General features: G+C 35.9%; 3 protein-coding genes across 3 annotated transcripts; 1 reads left to right on the top strand and 2 right to left on the bottom strand.

The window, feature by feature from the left end:
- The first annotated feature begins 624 nt into the window (after positions 1-624).
- On the top strand, positions 625-3,843 carry LOC117338111. The gene is made up of 4 exons (XM_033899311.1): positions 625-721; positions 1,445-1,582; positions 2,119-2,290; positions 3,712-3,843. The coding sequence occupies exons 1-3, from the start codon at positions 682-684 to the stop codon at positions 2,286-2,288; spliced, it is 348 nt and encodes a 115-aa protein (XP_033755202.1). The 5' UTR covers positions 625-681; the 3' UTR covers positions 2,289-2,290; positions 3,712-3,843.
- A 3,434-nt stretch (positions 3,844-7,277) lies between these two features.
- LOC117338108 lies at positions 7,278-11,145 on the bottom strand. Its single transcript, XM_033899307.1, has 4 exons — positions 10,896-11,145; positions 10,181-10,318; positions 9,483-9,654; positions 7,278-8,172 (listed from the first exon to the last, which is right to left on the bottom strand). The coding sequence occupies exons 1-3, from the start codon at positions 11,026-11,028 to the stop codon at positions 9,485-9,487; spliced, it is 441 nt and encodes a 146-aa protein (XP_033755198.1). The 5' UTR covers positions 11,029-11,145; the 3' UTR covers positions 7,278-8,172; positions 9,483-9,484.
- Positions 11,146-15,518: 4,373 nt separating this feature from the next.
- On the bottom strand, positions 15,519-18,219 carry LOC117338109. The gene is made up of 4 exons (XM_033899309.1): positions 17,986-18,219; positions 17,139-17,276; positions 16,465-16,627; positions 15,519-15,650 (listed from the first exon to the last, which is right to left on the bottom strand). Exons 1-3 carry the CDS (start codon positions 18,116-18,118, stop codon positions 16,467-16,469), a joined length of 432 nt encoding a protein of 143 aa, XP_033755200.1. The 5' UTR covers positions 18,119-18,219; the 3' UTR covers positions 15,519-15,650; positions 16,465-16,466.
- Positions 18,220-19,567: the final 1,348 nt, after the last annotated feature.

Here is a 19,567-nt window from a genome sequence, read left to right as displayed (position 1 = left end):
ACGAGATAGTTAATTCTATAAACTTCACGTTGGATCGACCTAACAGTAAAACTGGTTTAACAATAAACTCAACTCCAGATCTGTATCAACCCCAAATATCAAAGTTATTGGTTTTAGATACCTTTTCAGAAATTGACACAGACTCGGGGCTCTGACAGATTCAGCTAGATGAAGTAAGCAGCAATTTGTGAACATTTAACGACCGTTTGGATGTTATAAGTTTCTCAGCGTACCATTTCTTATTTCAGGTTTTTTGAAGGACTATAACAGATATTTTAAAAGACATATGATACTCTCATAAGAGCAAACCTGTACTAATCTACGTTAAATCTTCTATAGAACTGAAAAGAAGCTAACGTAAATCTCAACGAGTTCGATAACAGTTATCTACATTGGCAATTCACTCAGCACTCAGTACAAGTACGAGTACAAGACAGCATTGATTAGGCTCTTGGGCAGGGTACAATAAATTGTATAAAACATTTGCAGATTTGAAGTATAACACTCGATAAGGTTATACGTCACGTGATTTTCTTAACGTGACAATCAGCCACGATCAAAGACAGCGTCCATGGTAGACTATCGTGATGATATTGAGTAACTTCAGGTCAGCAGACTGGTATATATACGACCATAGGTCAGTCGTACTATACACCAGATCTTACAGACCTCGGACAGACAATGAACTCCACCTTCGCTTTAGTTTTTGTAGGCCTCTTGGGTAAGTGTAAAATTGTTTCCAATTATCATTTAATTAATTATTATTATTTTTCGCTTTACTGTACCTAACTCTCAACTTCTACTGAAGAGTGCTGATATCTTGGATACACCTTTCTGGGATTGCAGTTGGTAGACACAGCTGGTAGACTTTAGTCACCGACGATTACCATAACCAGCTTGACACATTCTAATTCATTTCACATGCCGTTCATTTAAAACTCAGTATTGAAACAAAACATTTTGGTTTTAATCCATCTAACGATCAACTTCTACTGTGAGATGTTCATACCTCGTGTGTCTATTGGGCAATTCCTACAGCGGGAAACCGACATAATGTTTAATATATCACTTTGGTGCTTAATCGTTGCCCAAAGTATAGATATTGCCAATCAACCAAGACTACGGAAGAATTACGTTATTCATTCGACTTCTTCAACATAAAATCGGTGTCTTAACATATATAGTTAGACTTCTAGCATGTACATTATTGTACTCGTCATTGTCTTAAATATTTGAACTATTTTTTGTTTTGTTTTACCAAGATTTGCGACGAGATCCAGCATGGCAAACTCAAATGATTCATTGTAAGGAATTGTCCTTAACATTTGACTTGAAATCGCATTACTATTAACATATCTTAAACTCTTAGGGCCAAAAGTAGAGGAATTGGTTATTGTTTGTCATTATGACGGCATTACTAATTACTATTTTCACCTGTTTCTAGCGGCTGTTGTGTACGGCGAGATTTGCAAGAGCAAGACTGATTGTGCAGACACTACTTGTCAAAGCGGTATGATCGAATGTGTCGCGATCTCTGGTAACCACTTGTGCACGTGCATTCACGGCGATATGGACAAAATTAGTAAGTATACTTTGTATGTATCTCAGTAAGTCTCCTTTTTATGTTAATGTCAAAAAAGCTAACAAACAGATATATGTAAACTTTTAAACATTCATTTAATTCCGAATTTCTGCTTCATATTCGTATCACGTTTAAATAATCAAAAGGTGCAAAAAATGACTATCACGAATACATTAAGAGTTTCCTTTCTGTAATTATCATCCTTGGAATATACGCAGCACAAGTGTTGCAGCCTCAGATTATGCGATAGCTTATAAATATTTCTATATGTTCTTTTTGATACTTTGACAGATATCAACAAAATTATTAATGTTTTGTATCTTTTGTGACATAACATGTCATATATCGATATTCCATGACCACGATTGGCTGTATAATAAGTACCGTTAATATTGCTGTACTTCTCCTAATCATTAAGGCAATTTTCATGACCAAATGATTTTTTTTTAAATGTTTATATCCTGTACACTTTGATTATAGCCATTCAGTGTAGGGGAATGCTTGCTGATCTTGAAATGTTTCCATTATTATTGCAGATTGTACTGCCAGAGCTGATTGTCAGATGGACTCTGTTTCCATGGACTGTGATAACAGTCTAAGACACTGTTACGACGAGACCTGTCGCTGTGAGGGCCATGGACACAACCATGGAATGTTTACCCATCCACCTCATCCTACCCATCCTCCCCATGGCGGAGCTCATTAGAGGTAAAACAGTCTCTGATATCTTTATCGCTCTTCTTCTCAACGCTTTTCATTCCGGAACCTCTCATCTTATTCTCCTTGGACATTGTCAAATGTCTCATGCAAATCTATATTTTGTTATTGTATTTTTGGCATTTTGGCCTTAGTTTTCTAGTTTTTGCAGTTTCGTTTTAAAGTGGTTATTTTCTATGTTTTTTGAAGAGTAGCTAACAAAGTTAAACCAACTGTATCAATTTCTCAAGGATACTTTTCCTGGTAATGAGGCGTTTGTCTTAACGAATTACACGACTGTATAGACAATATGGGAATAAGGCGTTGAAATCCTGTACGCGTCCATATTTTAGCGGTAACCTTATTTTAGCGTCTTCCGCTGAAAATATTCTTCTTACCTAGTATAGGGCAAATAATACTTACTTGCTTTATATTACTTTCCACGACAAGCATGTTGTGGATTGAATCCTTAACGCACTAATCTTTTCATTGATGACTCAGCGCGAAAATTTGTGTGCACCAAGAAATGTAGATTTACAGTATTCATATATATGAAACAAATTATATCTTGGAAGATCAAAATATACGTAACTTCCTTTACTCTCTGTCAAAATGCGTCAGAAATATCGTTTGAGCAGATGAAGTGTACAGTTAAGGAACTTTAAGGAGCTTTATGCATAGAATTTGTCAAAGTGCTCTTTTGATTCTATTTTGAAAACATGAGACGTCTATAGGATTGTATGTTATCAATAAGATTAGTGTTTAATTTCTAATAAGATAATTCAATTGTTAAGTCATCAATAATGCAACTATGTAAAATTATGTCGATTTCATCTTGGTAGTCAACAAATCATTTAATTCCTGGCATTGTCAGATTCTGTGGCACGCCTTCATTTTGCCATCTGATGGTTATATTTCTCCACTAATATTATATTTACATAATAACAGGTTATTGTTGTCAAGCATTAACTTATTTTATGGCAATTATTAGCTGTTCCTCGGCTGGTTGTCAGTTGGCCGTCAGCTGAGTAAACAAGTTTAATCTGTATAGATAATTTTTTTATGGGACATTGTATCTATCACTATACCTCTCTTAGAAAGTAACCATTGAAACATTCTAGCTTGTTTTTTGTTTTGTTGTTTTTTGTTTTTTTTTTTTTTGCATTGGAAACTAAAACATGAGTGTACTTTGTACGGTTTCTACATACACAAAAAGCTGATATGTTTAAAGTAACGATAAAATTAGGGCACAAAAAGGTCAATACAATTTAGATATCCGCTCAGTTTGCACGGCTTTGATTAATGAAGAGAATAAGGTAAACCATTTGTTTCACAAACCAAACTTTTGATAAACTGTCGTACTATCCGTTCACCTCCCAGAATATGACAATAGTTGATATATACAAGTATTAATTTATTTTCTATAATTTCAGGACAGATACTCAACCGTTGATCCTTTGACGTGTTACCTGCCTATCAAGCGTAATTCTGAAGCTAAAGCCGAATTATTTTCCCTGTTACACTGTTATGAATTGAAATTAAAATATAATCCTCCGACACTGAAAGGCAGTACTAGTTCTTATTGTACTGATTTGAAAGCCCCCTCTACAGGAAGGTGAGAAGGGTGATGGCTGGTTTATAAGAGGCACTTAACCATGGATACTAATTTGGGTACTGTTTTGAGGCGGCAATGTATCAACAAACTCAATTTCTCTACTTTTTTAGTATAATAGGCAAAATAGTTGTAACAATGAATCAGTGAGGGGTCGGAATTAGTAGGACCATTCATTAATCAGTGAAGAAAAGATCATCAAGATGACTCCAACTAATCTGTATTTAATGGTTTGAAGAACTGAATTTTAATATATAACGACACATTGTTCAAAACAGTTAAGTTTTTGACTGATTGATCACCAGTGAAGATATGCGAGATATACTTTGATCATGGAGGTTGTAACAGAAGAGAACTGAAATTAACTTAATTTAACATTGAGATATAAGGAAATGTTATCTACAGATCTAATTTAACATACAGTATGCATGCTGTTAAATGTCAAAAAAAAGTCTAAAAGATATACTTTGAAAAGAATTGTGATCGAAATGACCTGTGTGTCCTACAGTGTAATGTATAGTGTTATACCATCACGTATACGAATAATGGTTAAATGATAATACATAACACAAAATGTAATACATTTCCATCGCGGACCACAATGTGCCTCTGTTCATGTAGTTCTTGATCTTCCTTGTTATAAATTGACTGTGTGTTAAATCGTGTTCTAATAGCATATACTGCTGGTGCTGAATATATCATTTTTGTGAGGTGGTCTATAATTCATTGACTTTGAGACACAATTATTTTTATCAACGTTGGCGTGTCAAGTTAAGCATGTAATGAACTTACAGAGTGACAGGAAGGGAAGTAGCTCTTAGATCAGAATGATATACGAGCAGGAAGCTATATATTCTATCAACAAAATACAGAAATAGTTGAGACTTTTGTGTTTCTCAGTGAATTATATCCTGTAGGTAGATCTATGCTTTGTATACATTGAAGCAGAAAATAATTTCATTAAGATAATGTTATCTAAGGAAAGTCCTCATATCATGTATAGTCAATTGTCGTCTTGCCGGGTTCGTCGTGCTCGAGGGCACACATAACCAAATAAATACATTTTTAAAATTGTTTCCGCTAAAGGAAGAGAACAACATCATTCATTATTATGGAACCTCGCAAACGACCGCATGGGGATCATTCAGGCATTTATGATAGACTTGAACTTTCACTTAACACGAAAAGAAATATGGAATAAACAATAGATATTACATAACGCTTTTATGTTATACATGTGAATGTTCACATAATTCATATAATTCCCAGAATGTTTACCATTTTAATTGGTATATATGTTTTGACATGTCGTCCACGATATACTGTATACCCACGTAATTTGTCTCTGAATAGGCTTACATGTATATATAATGTAGAGAAGTGCTGTCATTTGATTTCACAATGTATGAGCACGATGAGGAATCCTTAGAAACTACGTACGCGTCCGGGTACCAAGTGAGAATTTCCAAGTTGGATTCGGACCCTATCATTTTGTCAGATTTCAAATGGAGTTGTTTCCCTTGCGTATTGTCGAGATATTGTTTTTCGACGGCCTTTTACTGTCAAGATTTCCCTTTACTTGTTTTACTTGTAGAGCTAGGTTTGGTTTCAATTGTTGGTAACTGGGTTCTTGTTCTGCGACCCATGATTCATTGCACAGGTAATCTTAGCTAGCTCCAAGTCTAACGGTGCATTGCTGAGGATCAATATTGACAGTTATGCATTACGTCCATTTAATATTTTTTTCACTGCTGTCTCGGCCTTTGGGTTTTGGAACAATAGGACTCACTGAATAGTCTGTGTTCGATCACAAACTCCTTTATAAATTTCCAAAATTAGTGACAAACTGAGGACCGTTTGCAATCATAGATCTTGTATCCCATGTATATAACGTCCAGACTGATTTGCAGTTGATTTTTGGAGTCTTCCTCCTGTTATCCATAAACATAGACACTTTAAATAATTCTACCAACACTAAGTAATGATCACCATCTTGCTAACACAAATCACCACCTACTGTACAACATTGTCTTGTTGGAACCTCGAGCTCATGCCGTGTTAGTTGCTCTTACGGCTGGCTCATCCTTTTTGCACAATGAACACTAAATTAAAGATATCTTGCATCTACCATTTGTCTGCACTTCTTTTACTCCTAGATGAAATTCATGTTTTTTTTCCTAAGCAAAAACATCTTAATGCGAATGGAGTAACAGGCCTTTCAAGTTTTAAATCCTACTACATCATACAATAAGCTTGTCCCGAAAATACTATGAATCTAATGCTGATGGCAGAACATCACACCTCTCGGTTGGCAATCTAAAGAGAACCATTTATTAGCGAAACGCTCAATGTCAGCGGTAGTTTTGTTTACTGCTGGACTTTCTGACACACCAAAACTTACGTACAATGTAGTCCTCTTCCAGGTTTGTCGTGTTTCAGGCAAGAACATTAGTACTTAAAGCATCGGCTACACGAAGTTCTTTATTCCTGGCACTTAGTGTATATCAAAATCATAAGCTTGTATCGTCAGCAGCATTTTTAGTCGGCTAGGTGCTAAGTATAGTGGTTTCCTCACTATAAGGTTTGCGATCGGATTGTAGTTTTACTAATGCTAGTTCCGAATATTACCACCATCTTCTATTCAGTATCTGCATAATGTTTTGTACAATCTATTGTACCCTACCCAAGAGTCTATTCAATGCTGACTTGTACTCTGGTTAATGCAGATATTTCTTGAATGACTTTCACTTTCTCGTCATCCGGGTTCAAACCCTGAGTGCTGAGTGTATTGCCAATAATGTTAACTGTTACCGAACTCGTTAAGGTTTCCGTTAGCTTTTTCAGTTCTATAGAAGATTTGACGTAGCCTAGTACGTTTGCTCTCCAGGTGCGCCCCATATGAGAGTATCATACACGATGGTTTCGACATCCTCAAAGGGTCTTTTAAAATGTCTGTTATAGCCCTCGAAAAAACTTAAAATACGAAATGGTACGCTGAGAGACTGTCAAAAGGTGTTTAATGTGCACAATTTGCTGCTTAGCTCATCTAGCTAAATCAGCTAGAGCCCTTACTCTGCGTCAAAGTCTGAAAAGGTATTTACCACCAGTAACTTTGATATTTGAGGTTGATATTGATCTGGAGTTTATTGTTCGATTTTCCTCCACCATTGATAAAGACCGGTTTCACTGTTTGGTCGATTTTAATGTGATGCTTCTGGAATTAAATATTTTTTATTCGTTTAGAATATAATTATCTATAAGTGTCTGGTGTTGTTTCTGATTAGTACATCAACTCTCTTAACCGCTCTTTATCAGATTTAACTCGACTTGATGCAAGTCCGATAACAGGCAACTGCAAATGGCAATCTAGTATGTCGTATTTATTCCTATATTTACGCTGTACCACTAACCTACCAACATCTTGTATTTCCTTTTTTGACATTTTCCATTTTCATTTGCATCTGTGGCTATGCAAGATTGTATACTATGCCCCATTGTCTATCTTAAATCTAACTACTTTGATTTTCAGTTTCACTAACCATTCGTCATTCTTTCCTGAACTGCTCGCGTCCACCATGTCTGTATGACCACTTTTAATATTCAATCTATGTATGTGTCAATCACATGTACTTTTTCCCTTTTTGACATAACCTTTAGGAGGGATATACCTCTGTTGACCTTGACCTCGTTCTACCAGTTTGTTTTGTTCAGTTCTATGATTAACAGCTCTATCACCATTTTAAACTTTATTCACTGATTCATTCTTCATTGTTCCAACTATTTTCGCCGATTATTCTAAAAACAAACTAGTTCATCAAACCATTAATTACTGATTAGTTGGTGTCGCCCTGGTGATCTTTTCTTCACTGGTCAATGAATTGTCCTACTAATTCTGACCCCTCACTGATTCATTAATCCAACTATTTTCGACGATAACACTAAAATAATAGAAGAGAAATTGTGGTTGTTGATATCTTGCCAACTCAAAAGAGAACTTAAGTTATTATCCATGGTTAAGGGCCTTTTATGAATAAGCCATCACCTGTCTCACCTTGTAGAGGAGGCTTTCAAATCAGTACAATTAGAACTAGTACTGCTTTTCGGTGTGGGAGGATTATATGACTCATGTTAAGTATAAAGGTAGATAAACGACAATTTATGAATGAATACATTTTAATTTCAATTCATAACAGTGTAACAGGGAAAATAATGTGGCAATTGGTACCGAACTGCGCTTAATAGGCAGGTAACAAGTCAAAGGATCATCAAGCGAGTATTTGTCCTGAAATTATAGAAAAGAAATCAATATACATCAACGATTATAATATTCTGTAAGGTAAAATAATAGTATGGCAGTCTATCAAATGTTAACTTTGTGAAACAAATGGTTCGTCTAATTCTCTAAATTAATCAATGCCGTGCAAACTGACTGGATACCTAATTTGAATTGACATTTTGTGCCCAAATCTTATGTACATGTATTTACATGTAAGCTTTTAAAAAGTATGTCGAAACCGTACTAAGGCCACTCATGTTTTAGTTTTGTAAAAACAAGCGATCATGTTGAAATGGTTACTTTTAAGACAGGTACAGTGATAGATACCAGTTCCCATAACAACATTATCTTTACAGATTCAACTTGATTACTCAGTTGACGGTCAACTGATAACCAGGCGAAGATCAGCTATGGAACGGTCAAAGTTTTGCCATGCAAATAAGTTAGCGCGTGGCAACAATATAGTCATCAATCGTTAGCCATGACACAGGGTCAAACAAGATTGATAAAGGTGTTCCAAAGGATCTGACAATGCCAGGAATTGAATAAATGTTTGATTACCAAAGATGAACATGACATTATTTTTCATATTTACATTATTGTTTGTTTAAAAATTAAATCATTTTATTAGAAAATAATCGCTAATCTATGATTACATACAATGTGATTGGCGTATCAAGGTATATGCAAAAACCTGTTCCTTAACGGCAAACTTCATCTGCTCAAACGGTATTTCTGACGGGTTTTAACATAGAGTAAGGGAAGCACGTATATGTTGATCATCCAAGATAATTGTCTCTTATATACATGTATATTGTAAACCAAAATTTGTTGGTGCACACACATTTTCGCGCTTAGTCGAAAATGAAAAGATTAACGCGATAATGAATGCACCCGCCACATGCTTGTAGAAAGCAATATAAAGAAAGTGAGTATTATTAGCGCAGTTCTATGTTAGAGGAATGTCTTCAGTGCGAAAAAAAGCTAAACTATGCATGTGTACAGGATTTCCCATATTGTCTATATAGCTGTTTATTTATTAAGACAAACGCCTCATTGCCAGGAAAAGTATCCAGAGCTAGTAAACTTTGTTAGCTACTACTTTAAAAGATGGAGATAATATCCACTTTAAGACGAAACTGCAATTCTATCTCAATATCGATAAAACTAAAGCAATATACCAAAAAATATTACAATAAGAAAATATAGATTTACATTGGACCTTTGACAATGTCCACGGAGAATAAGATGAGAGGTTCCGGAATGGAAAGCGTTGAGAGTTGAGAAGAGCGATAAAGATATCTGAGACTTTTTACCTCTAATGAGCTCCGCCATGGGGAGGATGGGTAGGATGAGGTGGATGGGTAAACATTCCATGGTTGTGTCCATGGCCCTCACAGCGACAGGTCTCGTCGTAACAGTGTCTTAGACTTTGATCACAGTCCATGGAAACAGAGTCCATCTGACAATCAGCCCTGGCAGTACAATCTGCAGAAATAATAGAAACATTTCAAGATCAGCAAGCATTCCCCTACACTGAATGGCTATAATCAAAGTGTACAGGATATAAACATTAAAAAAAATCACTTTGATCATGAAAAATATCTTAAAAATAAGGAGAAGTCTAACAATATGAACGGTATATATAATACAGCCAATAGTGGTCATGGAATATCCATATATGACATGTTCTGTTACAAAAGATACAAAACATTAACAATTGTGTTGATATTGTTCAAGATATCAAAGAGAACATACAGAAATATATACAAGCTATGGTATAATCTGAGGTTGTAGCACTTGTAGCTGTGTATATTTCAAGGATGATAATAACAGAAAGGAAACTTTGAATGTATTCGTGATAGTATTTTTTCAAACTGATGACTTATTTGTGCTTAAACATTATACGAAGCAGAAATGGAAATTAAATTAATGTTATGACGCTTAACATGTATTTTTTCTTTGTTAACCGTTTTATTTCTTTTGCTGAGTACAAACTTATACGTATACTTACTAATTTTGTCCATATCGCCGTGAATGCACGTGCACAAGTGGTTACCAGAGATCGCGACACATTCGATCATACCGCTTTGACAAGTAGTGTCTGCACAATCAGTCTTGCTCTTGCAAATCTCGCTGTACACAACAGCCGCTTGAAACAGGTGAAAATTAGGCGATTTTAGTAATTGTACCTTCATAATGGCATACATTTGAGCATTTGAGTTTGCCATGCCTGATCTCGTCGTAAATTTCATAAAAACAAAAATATATATATATTCATTTTATATATTTAAGACAATGACGTATAAAATGGTTTACATGGTAGACTTCTGATTTTATTTGTTAAGACAATCTTTTTAGGATCAAGAAGTCACTATTGTCACTGGTTGATTGGAATATACTTTAAGCAAGGATTAAGCAACAAAGTGTTATATTAAGCATTATGTTGGTTTCTTGAAAGTTTCGAGCTGTAGTAATTGTCCAAAGAAAAAACATAATATTAACATCTCTCGGTAGAATTGGATCGTTAAGATGGATTAGAGCCAAAATGTTTTGTTTCCATACTGAGTTTTAAATGGACGCAGGTGAAATGAATTAGAATGTTTCAAGCAGGACATAGTAAACACAAGATATTAACACCCTTCAGTAGAAGTTGAGGGTTAGGCACAGCAGAGCTAAAAAATAATAATCATTAATTAAATAATGATTTGAAATAATTTTACACTTACCCAAGAGGCCTACAAAAACCAAAGCGAAGGTGGAGTTCATTGTCTGTCCGAGGTCTGTAAGATCTGGTGTACAGTACGACTGATCTATGGTCGCATATATACCTGTCTGCTGACCGAAATTACTCAATATCATCACGATAGTCTACCATGGACGCTGTCTTTGATCGTGGCCGATTGTCACGTTAAGACAATCACGTGACGAATTACATTATCGAGTGTTATACCTCAAATTAGTTTCAAAATAATTCACAAGTTGACCATACCAATGTACAAATATTATTCTGTTCCCTTTCTTTATATACCTTTGATATCCTTTTCTGCAGACGAGCTTCCATTTAAAACTATTTTCAGGGTTTGTTTGTTTTTTGTTTTTTTTTTGTTTATTTTAACTTTTATTGACAAAGAAAAAAAATTCATTTAACTTATTCCGCAATTCTGAAATAAAGTTTAAATTGAGATGATAGAGGTATAAATTATAGAACTGAACAAAACAAGCCGGTAGGACGAGGTCAAGGTAATTAGTGATGCAACCCTCCTAAAGGTTAAACCAAAAAGGGGAAACGTACAGCTGATTGACACATACATAGATTGGATATTACGAGTCATTCTTTATCGGAACTGGTCATACAGACAAAGTGGGAGCGACCACTCCAGGAAAGGATGACGAATGGTTTGTGAAGCTGAAAATCAAAGCAATTAAATTTAAGATAGACAATGGGGCACAGTATAAAATCTGACAGAGCCACGGGTGCAAACGAAAATAAAAAATGGAAAATGTCAACATTTTTTTACGTCCTTGCAGTCAGGAGAATGTAAACTGTTGGTAGGTTAGTGGTAGCATGCTAGATTGTCATGTCGTTGCCTGTTATCGGATTTGCATCAAGACAAAAGTTAAAACTGATAGAGAGTGGTAAAGAGAGTTGGTGTAGTCTAATCAGAAACAGCACAAGGCAATATATTCTAAACGAATGAAATGAAGGGATCCTAAATTCTATAAACATCACATTGAAATCGACCTAACAGTGATACCGGTCATTAACTCTACGGTGGTGGCGAACAATAAAACTCCGCATCTGTATCAACCTCAAATATCAAAGTAGATGGAGGCAAATACTTTTTTCAAAAATTAACGCAGTGTCAAGGTTCTTGCAGATGTAGCTGGATTAGCTAAGCTGCAATTTATGCACATTTAACACCCGCTTGGACGTTATACGTTTTCGGCGTACTTATTTGTAATTTAGGTTTTTGGAGGGCTATAACAGACATTTTCAAGGACCTTTAGGATGTCGAACCATCACGGATGATTTTCTCATAGCGGGCGAGACTGGCAATTAACACGGTACTACACTACGTTAAATCTTCGATAGAACTAGAAATGCTAACGTGTTAACCTCAAGGAGTCAGATAACAGTTAACTTCATTGACCATACATTCAGCACGCAGGGTTTAAAACCGTGTGCCGTGAAAGTGAAAGTAATTAAGGAAATATCTAAACAAGAGTACAGCATTGATTAGGTTCATGGGCACGGTACAATACATTGCACAAAAAACTTATGTACATATTGAGAAGATGCTTGTGGTAGTATTCACTACTAGCAACAAACATCTAATATCAGTACAACTACCGAAAGAAAGTCTAGTTTCAATCCGATCGCAAACCTTATAGTGAAGAAACCACTATACTTAGCGGACTACAACTGCTACTGACGATACAAGCCTATGATTTTGATATACACTTAGTACTTGAAAAAGAGTTCCATGTCGCCGATGCTTTAAGTACTAATGTACTTGCCTGAATGTCGAGACACGACAAACATGGAGGATGACTACATTGTACGTATTTTTTGATGTGTCAGCAGTCAAGCAGGAAACAAAACAAGCCCCGACATTGAGAGTTTCTCTAACAATTTATTCTCTATGCAAGGCCAAACGACAGGTGTGATGTTCTGTCATCAGCATTAGCTTAATGCAATTTTCGGGACAAGCTTATAGTGTATGATGTGGTACGATCTAACATATGAAAGGCGTGCTACTTCATTTGTATTGAGGTGAGTTGTGTTAGGAAAAAAATCAGGAATCTCATTTGGGAGTAGAACATTGCAGACAAATAGCCAGATGTAAGAGGTCTTTGATTAAGTGTCAATTGTACAAACAAGATCAGCCAGTCGTAAGAACAACTAATACCACATGAGGTTCCATCAAGGCAATGGTTTATAGTAGGTGGTGATTTGTGTTAGCAAGATGGTGATCATTATTTAGTGTTGGTAGAATTCTTTGAAGTGTCCATGTTAATGGATACCGGGAGTGAGACTCCATAAATCAACTGCAAATAACAGTCTGCAAGCCGTGGAATACCAGATCCACTATGATTAACAAAGGTCCACACTTTGTCACGAATTTCGAAAAATCATAAAAGAGTTTGATATCGAACACAGACCCTCCAGTCCCATGTTTCTAAAATCCAATGGCCGAGAAGGCAATGAAAACAATAATAAAATGGACGTAATCTATACCTTGCAATATTGGTTTTCAGCAATGCACAGCGAGACTTGACGCTAACTTAGGTTACCTGCGCAATGACTCATTGGTCGCAGAACAAGAACCAAGTTACCAACGACCGAGAAGTTATTGAAACCAAAACTAGCTCTAAAAGTAAAGGGAACTCTTGAAAGTGAAATATCCTTCAAAACACAGTATCTCGACAATGCACAAGGGAAGCAACTCCATTTGAAATCGGACAAAATGTTAGGGTCCGAATCCAACATGGAAATTCTTATGGGATACTCGGACGTTTACGTAGTTACTAAATATTCCTCACCGCACTCGTAAATTGTGAAACAAATGACAGCACTTCTCTACATTTCACTCATTTTATTAACTGGGCCTTTTCGAAGACAGATCATGTGAGTACCGACAACAAATGATCAAGTCGTGAACGACATGTCAAAACGTATACACGTATACCAATTAAAATGGTATACATTCTGGGAATGTCAATAAATGATGTAAAAATTCACATTTATAACATAAAGACGTTATGTATTATCTATTGTTTATTCCATGTTTCTTTTTTGTGTTAAGTGAAACTTGAAGTCTATCATAAATGCCTGAATGATTCCCATGCGGCCGTATGAGAGGTTCCATGTGGATGATGTTATTCCCCTCCTTTTGCGCAAACAATTGAGGAAATATGAAGTATTTTGCTTGTATTTGGTGATGTGCGCTCTCGAGCATGACGAACGCGGAAAGACGACACGTGACTAAACCTGATATGGTGGCTTTCCTTAGATAATATTATCTTAATTTGATTATTTTCTGCTTCAATGTATACAAAGCAGAGATCTACCTACAGGATACAATTAATTGGGAAACACAAAAGTCTAAACTATTTTCGGTATTTTGATGATGGAATATATAGCTTCGTACTCGTACACCATTCTGATCTAACATACATGTAGTTATCTCCCTTCGTTTCACTTTGTCAGTGAATTACATGCTTAACGTAGAAAAGTGGCACGTCAACGTTGATAAAAAGAACTAGCTGCCTCATAGTCAACGAATTAGAGACCACCTCGCAAACATTATATATACAGCACCAGAATTAAATGCTTTTAGAACCCGACTTTACACACAATTATTTCATAACTAGGAAATTCAGGAACAGATTGCTGCAAATAAAACTATAAATCATATACATGCTCATTTTGGTATGAACAGAGGCAGATGGTTGGCCGCGAATGGAATGTATTATTATTATTATTATTTTATTATTATCTGTATATGTGATTTTATAACACTGTATGTACATTACACTTAAGGACACACGTCATTTCGATCACTTTTCTTTTCAAACCCTATCCTAAGGACATTTAAGCAGCATGCATACTGTATGTTGAATTATATCTGTAGATAACATTTCCTGAGATCTCAATGTTAAATCCGTTTTGTTCAAGTTACAACCTCCGTCGTTAATGACTCTCTCTCATGTCTTCACTGGCGATCAATCAACCAAAAGTGCTACTATTTTTAACAACGTGTTAATTATATATTAAAATCCGGTTCATCAAGGCATCAATTACTGATCATTCGGAGTCACCCTGGTGATCTTTTCTTCACAGATCGGGTACTCCGGCTTTCCTCCACCTCCAAACCTGGCACGTCCTTAAATGACCCTGGCTGTTAATAGGACGTTAAACAAAAACAAAACAAAACAAAACAAAACCGTCGTTAATGACTATCTCGCATGTCTTCACTGGCAATCAATCAACCGAAAGTGCGACTATTTTTAACAACGTGTTATTATATATTAAAATCTGGTTCATCAAGGCATCAATTACTGATCATTCGGAGTCACCCTCTTCACTGATCCATGAATTGTCCTACTAATTCTGACCCCTCACTGATTCATTGTCCCAACTATTTTCGTCGATTATACTAAAACAAACTAGAAGAGAAATTGAGGTTGTTTATATATAAGTTATACGTGGTTAAGGACCTTTTATAAACCAGTCATCACATGTCTCAACCTCCTGTACGGGGATCTTACAAATCAGTACATTTAGTACTAGTACTGTCAGTCGGTGTCGGATGATTATTGGATTCATGTTAAGCAACAAGTAGATCAACAGTTTATAAATAAATACATTTTAATTTCAATTCATAACAGTGTAACAGGGGAAATAATTCGGCTATAGCTTCAGAATTGTGCTGGATTGACAGGTAACAATTCAAAGAATCACCAGGCGAGTATTTGTCCTGAAATTATAGAAAACAAATCAGTGCTTGTATACAACAACGATTGTTACATTCTGTCTGGTGAAATGATAGTACGACAGTTAATCAAAGTTAACTCTGTGAAACAGATGGTTCATCTAATTCTCTAAATCAATCAATGCCGTGCAAATTGATCGGATACATACATTGAATTAACTTTTCTGTGCCCGAATTTTATCGGCACTTTTAACATATAAGCTTTTAAAAATTATATAGAAACCGTACCATGCAAAATCATGTTTTGATTTCCAATGCAAAAACAAGCTAGCATGTTTAAATGGTTACTTTTTAAGAGAGGTCTAGGGATGGATACAGTGTCCAATACCAATATTATATATATACAGATCCGAATTGATTACTCATCAGTTGATGGTCAACTGACAACCAGTTAAAGACCAGCAGAGGAACAGTTAAATTTTTGTTATGCAAATAAGTTAGCGGTTGACAATAATATGTTATTATGTAACTATAATATTAGTGGAGAAATATAACCATCAGTCTGTAGACATGACAAAAGGTTCATTCAACAAAAATGGCATAAAGAAGGCGTGCCACAGACTCTGACAATGCCGGGAATTAAATACATTTTTGATTACGAGTTTGTAAACTTTGTTAGTTACTCTTTTCAAAAACATAGAAAATATCCACTTTAAGACAATTCTATCTCAAGATCGATACAGTTAGAAAATATAGATTTGCATGAAACCTTTGACAATGTCCAAGGAGAATAAGATAAGATGTTCCGGAATGGAAAGCGTTTAGAAGAAGAGCGATAAAGATATCTGGGACCTTTTACCTCTAATGAGCTCCGCCATGGGGAGGGTGGGTTGGATGAGGTGGGTGTGTGTGTTGGTGTCCATGGCCCTCACAGCGACAGGTCTCGTCGTAACAGTGTCTTAGACTGTTATCACAGTCCATGGAAACAGAGTCCATCTGACAGTCAGCCCTGGCAGTACAATCTGCAGGAAATAATGGAAACATTTTAAGATAAACAAGCATTCCTCTACCCTGGTTATTGTCAAAGTACACAGGATATAAACAGAAAATCATTGGTCAAGAAAGATGCCTAATGAGGAGTCCACCATTTCTAACCTTATTAATTTCACAGCCAATCGTGGTAACAGAATATCGATTTATGACATGTTATGCAACAAAGGATATAAAATATTAACAATTTTGTTGATATTTAAAAGGAATATATACAATCTATGGTATAATATGAGGTTGTAGCATCTGTGCTGTGTATATTCCAAGGAATATGATAACAGAATGGAAACTCTTAATGTATTCGTGATAGTATTTTTTTTCAACTTAGGACTTATTCGTACTTAAACGTTATACGAAGCAGAAATGGAAATTAAATGAATGTTTTGAAAGTATAAATGTATTTGCTTAGTGTTTCTTATTTTTAAACCGTGTACAACTGTTTTGTGACTTTTACTTATTTTGCAGAATACAGTATATACTTACTAATATTGTCCATATCGCCGTGAATGCACGTGCACAAGTGGTTACCAGAGATCGCAACACATTCGATCATACCGCTATGACAAGTAGTGTCTGCGCAATCATTCTTGCTCTTGCAAATCTCGCCGTACACAACAGCCGCTAGAAACAGGTGCAAATAAGGCGATTTAAGAAATATCTTCATAATTACAAAGCATTTATTGAATCCATTAAAATCTTTAGGCCCTAAGAGTTTAAGACACGATTCAAGACATGCGATTTCAAGTCGAATATTTAGGAAAGGTCTTTTCAATGAGTTTGTCATGCTGGATCTCAGTAAAACAAAGCAAAAAACAAAATATCTACTTTAAATATTTAAGACAATGACGCTTAAGATAATGTACATGGTAGAATTCTGACTACATATGTTAAGACAACGCTTTTTAGGTTCAAGAATCCGTATTGTATCAAGTAAGAAGACGAATGAATTATCAATTCTTTGGCATCTTCCGTAGCCTTTGTTGGCAATATACTTTGACCAAGGATTGAGCAACAAAGTGATATATTAAACATTATATTGGTATCTTGAAAGTTCCGAGCTGTAAGAATTGCCAAAAAGACACCAGATATTAACATCTCTCAGTAGAATCTGATCGTTAGATAGATTAAAGCCAAAATGTTTTGTTTTAATACTGAATTTTAAATGAATGGCAGGTGAAATCAATTAGGATATGTCAAGCAGTCTACCACCTGCAATCACACATGATTATGCACAATATATTAGCACCTTTAGTAGAAGCTGAGAGTTAGGTACAGCAGAGCTAAACAATAATCATTAATTAAATGATAATTCGAAATAATTTAAACTTACCCAAGAGGCCTACAAGAACTAAAGCGAAGGTGGAGTTCATTGTCTGTCCGAGGTCTGTAAGATCTGGTGTACAGTACGACTGACCTATGGTCGTATATATACCAGTCTGCTGACCGAAATTACTCAATATCATCACGATAGTTAATCATGGACGCTGTCTTTGATCGTGGCTGATTGTCACGTTAAGACAATTGCGTGACCGCTATTACCTTATCGAGTGTTATACCTCGAATCAGTTTCAAAATAATTCACAAGTTGACCAAACAAGTGTACAAATATTATTCTGTTCCCTTTCTTTATATACTTTTGATATCCTTTTCTGCAGACTAGCTTCCATTTAAAACTATTTTCAGTTTTTGTTTTCTTTTGTTATTTTAACAACTTTTATTTACTTTAGTTGACCAAGCCAATGTACAAATATTATTCTGTTACCGTTCTTATCTTTTTCTCCAGACTAACTTCCATTTAAAACTTATGTCAGTTTTTTTTCGTCATTTTAACAAATTGTATTGGGGGTGGGGATTATAAATTTATAATTTAGTAATGCACATGACATCGTAATGACAACATATGTATAAAATCAGGATTATTCGTGGAGATGAGCTCGTTTAGAAACATTATTGTTTACTTAGTGTGTTCATTGCGTGATGTCAGAATTGAAAATTGACCAACCAAAGTCGTCCGAGGGGTTTCAAATGGAAGAGAGTTCATACCACGAAAGGCTTCCTCGTTTTTGGATGGTGGTGGGGTGGTGGTAAATATTTCCCGCGATTTTGTTGATGGGGTAGTGGTAAATATTTCCCGCGGTTTTGTTGATGGGGTAGTGGTAAATATTTCCCGCGGTTTTGTTGATGGGGTGGTGGTAAATACTTTCCCGCGGTTTTGTTGATAGGGTGGTGGTAAATATTTCCCGCGGTTTTGTTGATGGTGTGGTGGTAAATATTTCCCTGCGGTTTTGTTGATGGGGTGGTGGTAAATACTTGCGCGCGGTTTTGGATGACGTGAAAATTTATTCAGCGGTTTTAAGAGGGGCCGGATAGGGGAGGGTCTTTTGCGCCCATAGGTTACTACTGCGTACTACTATCTTCCTGTAGTGAATCCTAGGTGCGTGGCTTGAAACCCCCTTCCCTTGGCTGTTTGTGTTTCTCGGGAAGCTAGAACACGGGATGGTCAATTCAACAAATCCGTTTGTTTTTTCCTGACCATACCGTACCCCGTATACCATGTGTACATTAACGTGCACGCAGCAGTAGATTTATCGTTGACGTGAAAGATATGGGTGTCACCTGCTTGGCCACGTGGATTCTCCATGTAATCCGGTTTCCTCCCTTGCACGCTTCCATCCGGGCCAACAAGTGTGATTAATATAAGTTAGTATGTTTTTTTCGGCATAGCCGTATACTATTCTTTTGGCCCCGGATATGACGCGACAGGTGGCGTTACTGGTCACGATGAAGTATGTGATTGGTCAATGTAGCGCTAAATGCAAAATGCAGACATGCAGTTAAAAACGAAACAAAGTTAAAATTGAATGCAAGCTTAATAAGTGAATGTATCTGTTTCAATGACACATTAATAAAAT

The sequence above is a fragment of the Pecten maximus genome, chromosome 11, assembly GCF_902652985.1.
Source record: "Pecten maximus chromosome 11, xPecMax1.1, whole genome shotgun sequence".
In the NCBI taxonomy this organism is placed as follows: Eukaryota; Metazoa; Mollusca; class Bivalvia; order Pectinida; family Pectinidae; genus Pecten; species Pecten maximus.
Note: the sequence above shows the minus strand (reverse complement) of the source record. Positions and strands in the feature narration are given on the sequence as shown.

Coding starts and splice junctions, on each gene's coding strand:
- LOC117338111 (XM_033899311.1), top strand. CDS start 682: ATGAACTCCACCTTCGCTTTAGTTTTTGTAGGCCTCTTGG. Junction 722..1,444: donor AGTTTTTGTAGGCCTCTTGG/GTAAGTGTAAAA, acceptor ACCTGTTTCTAG/CGGCTGTTGTGTACGGCGAG. Junction 1,583..2,118: donor CGGCGATATGGACAAAATTA/GTAAGTATACTT, acceptor TTATTATTGCAG/ATTGTACTGCCAGAGCTGAT.
- LOC117338109 (XM_033899309.1), bottom strand. CDS start 18,118: ATGATATTGAGTAATTTCGGTCAGCAGACTGGTATATATACGACCATA. Junction 17,277..17,985: donor AGTTCTTGTAGGCCTCTTGG/GTAAGTTTAAAT, acceptor ACCTGTTTCTAG/CGGCTGTTGTGTACGGCGAG. Junction 16,628..17,138: donor CGGCGATATGGACAATATTA/GTAAGTATATAC, acceptor TATTTCCTGCAG/ATTGTACTGCCAGGGCTGAC.
- LOC117338108 (XM_033899307.1), bottom strand. CDS start 11,028: ATGATATTGAGTAATTTCGGTCAGCAGACAGGTATATATGCGACCATA. Junction 10,319..10,895: donor GGTTTTTGTAGGCCTCTTGG/GTAAGTGTAAAA, acceptor ACCTGTTTCAAG/CGGCTGTTGTGTACAGCGAG. Junction 9,655..10,180: donor CGGCGATATGGACAAAATTA/GTAAGTATACGT, acceptor TTATTTCTGCAG/ATTGTACTGCCAGGGCTGAT.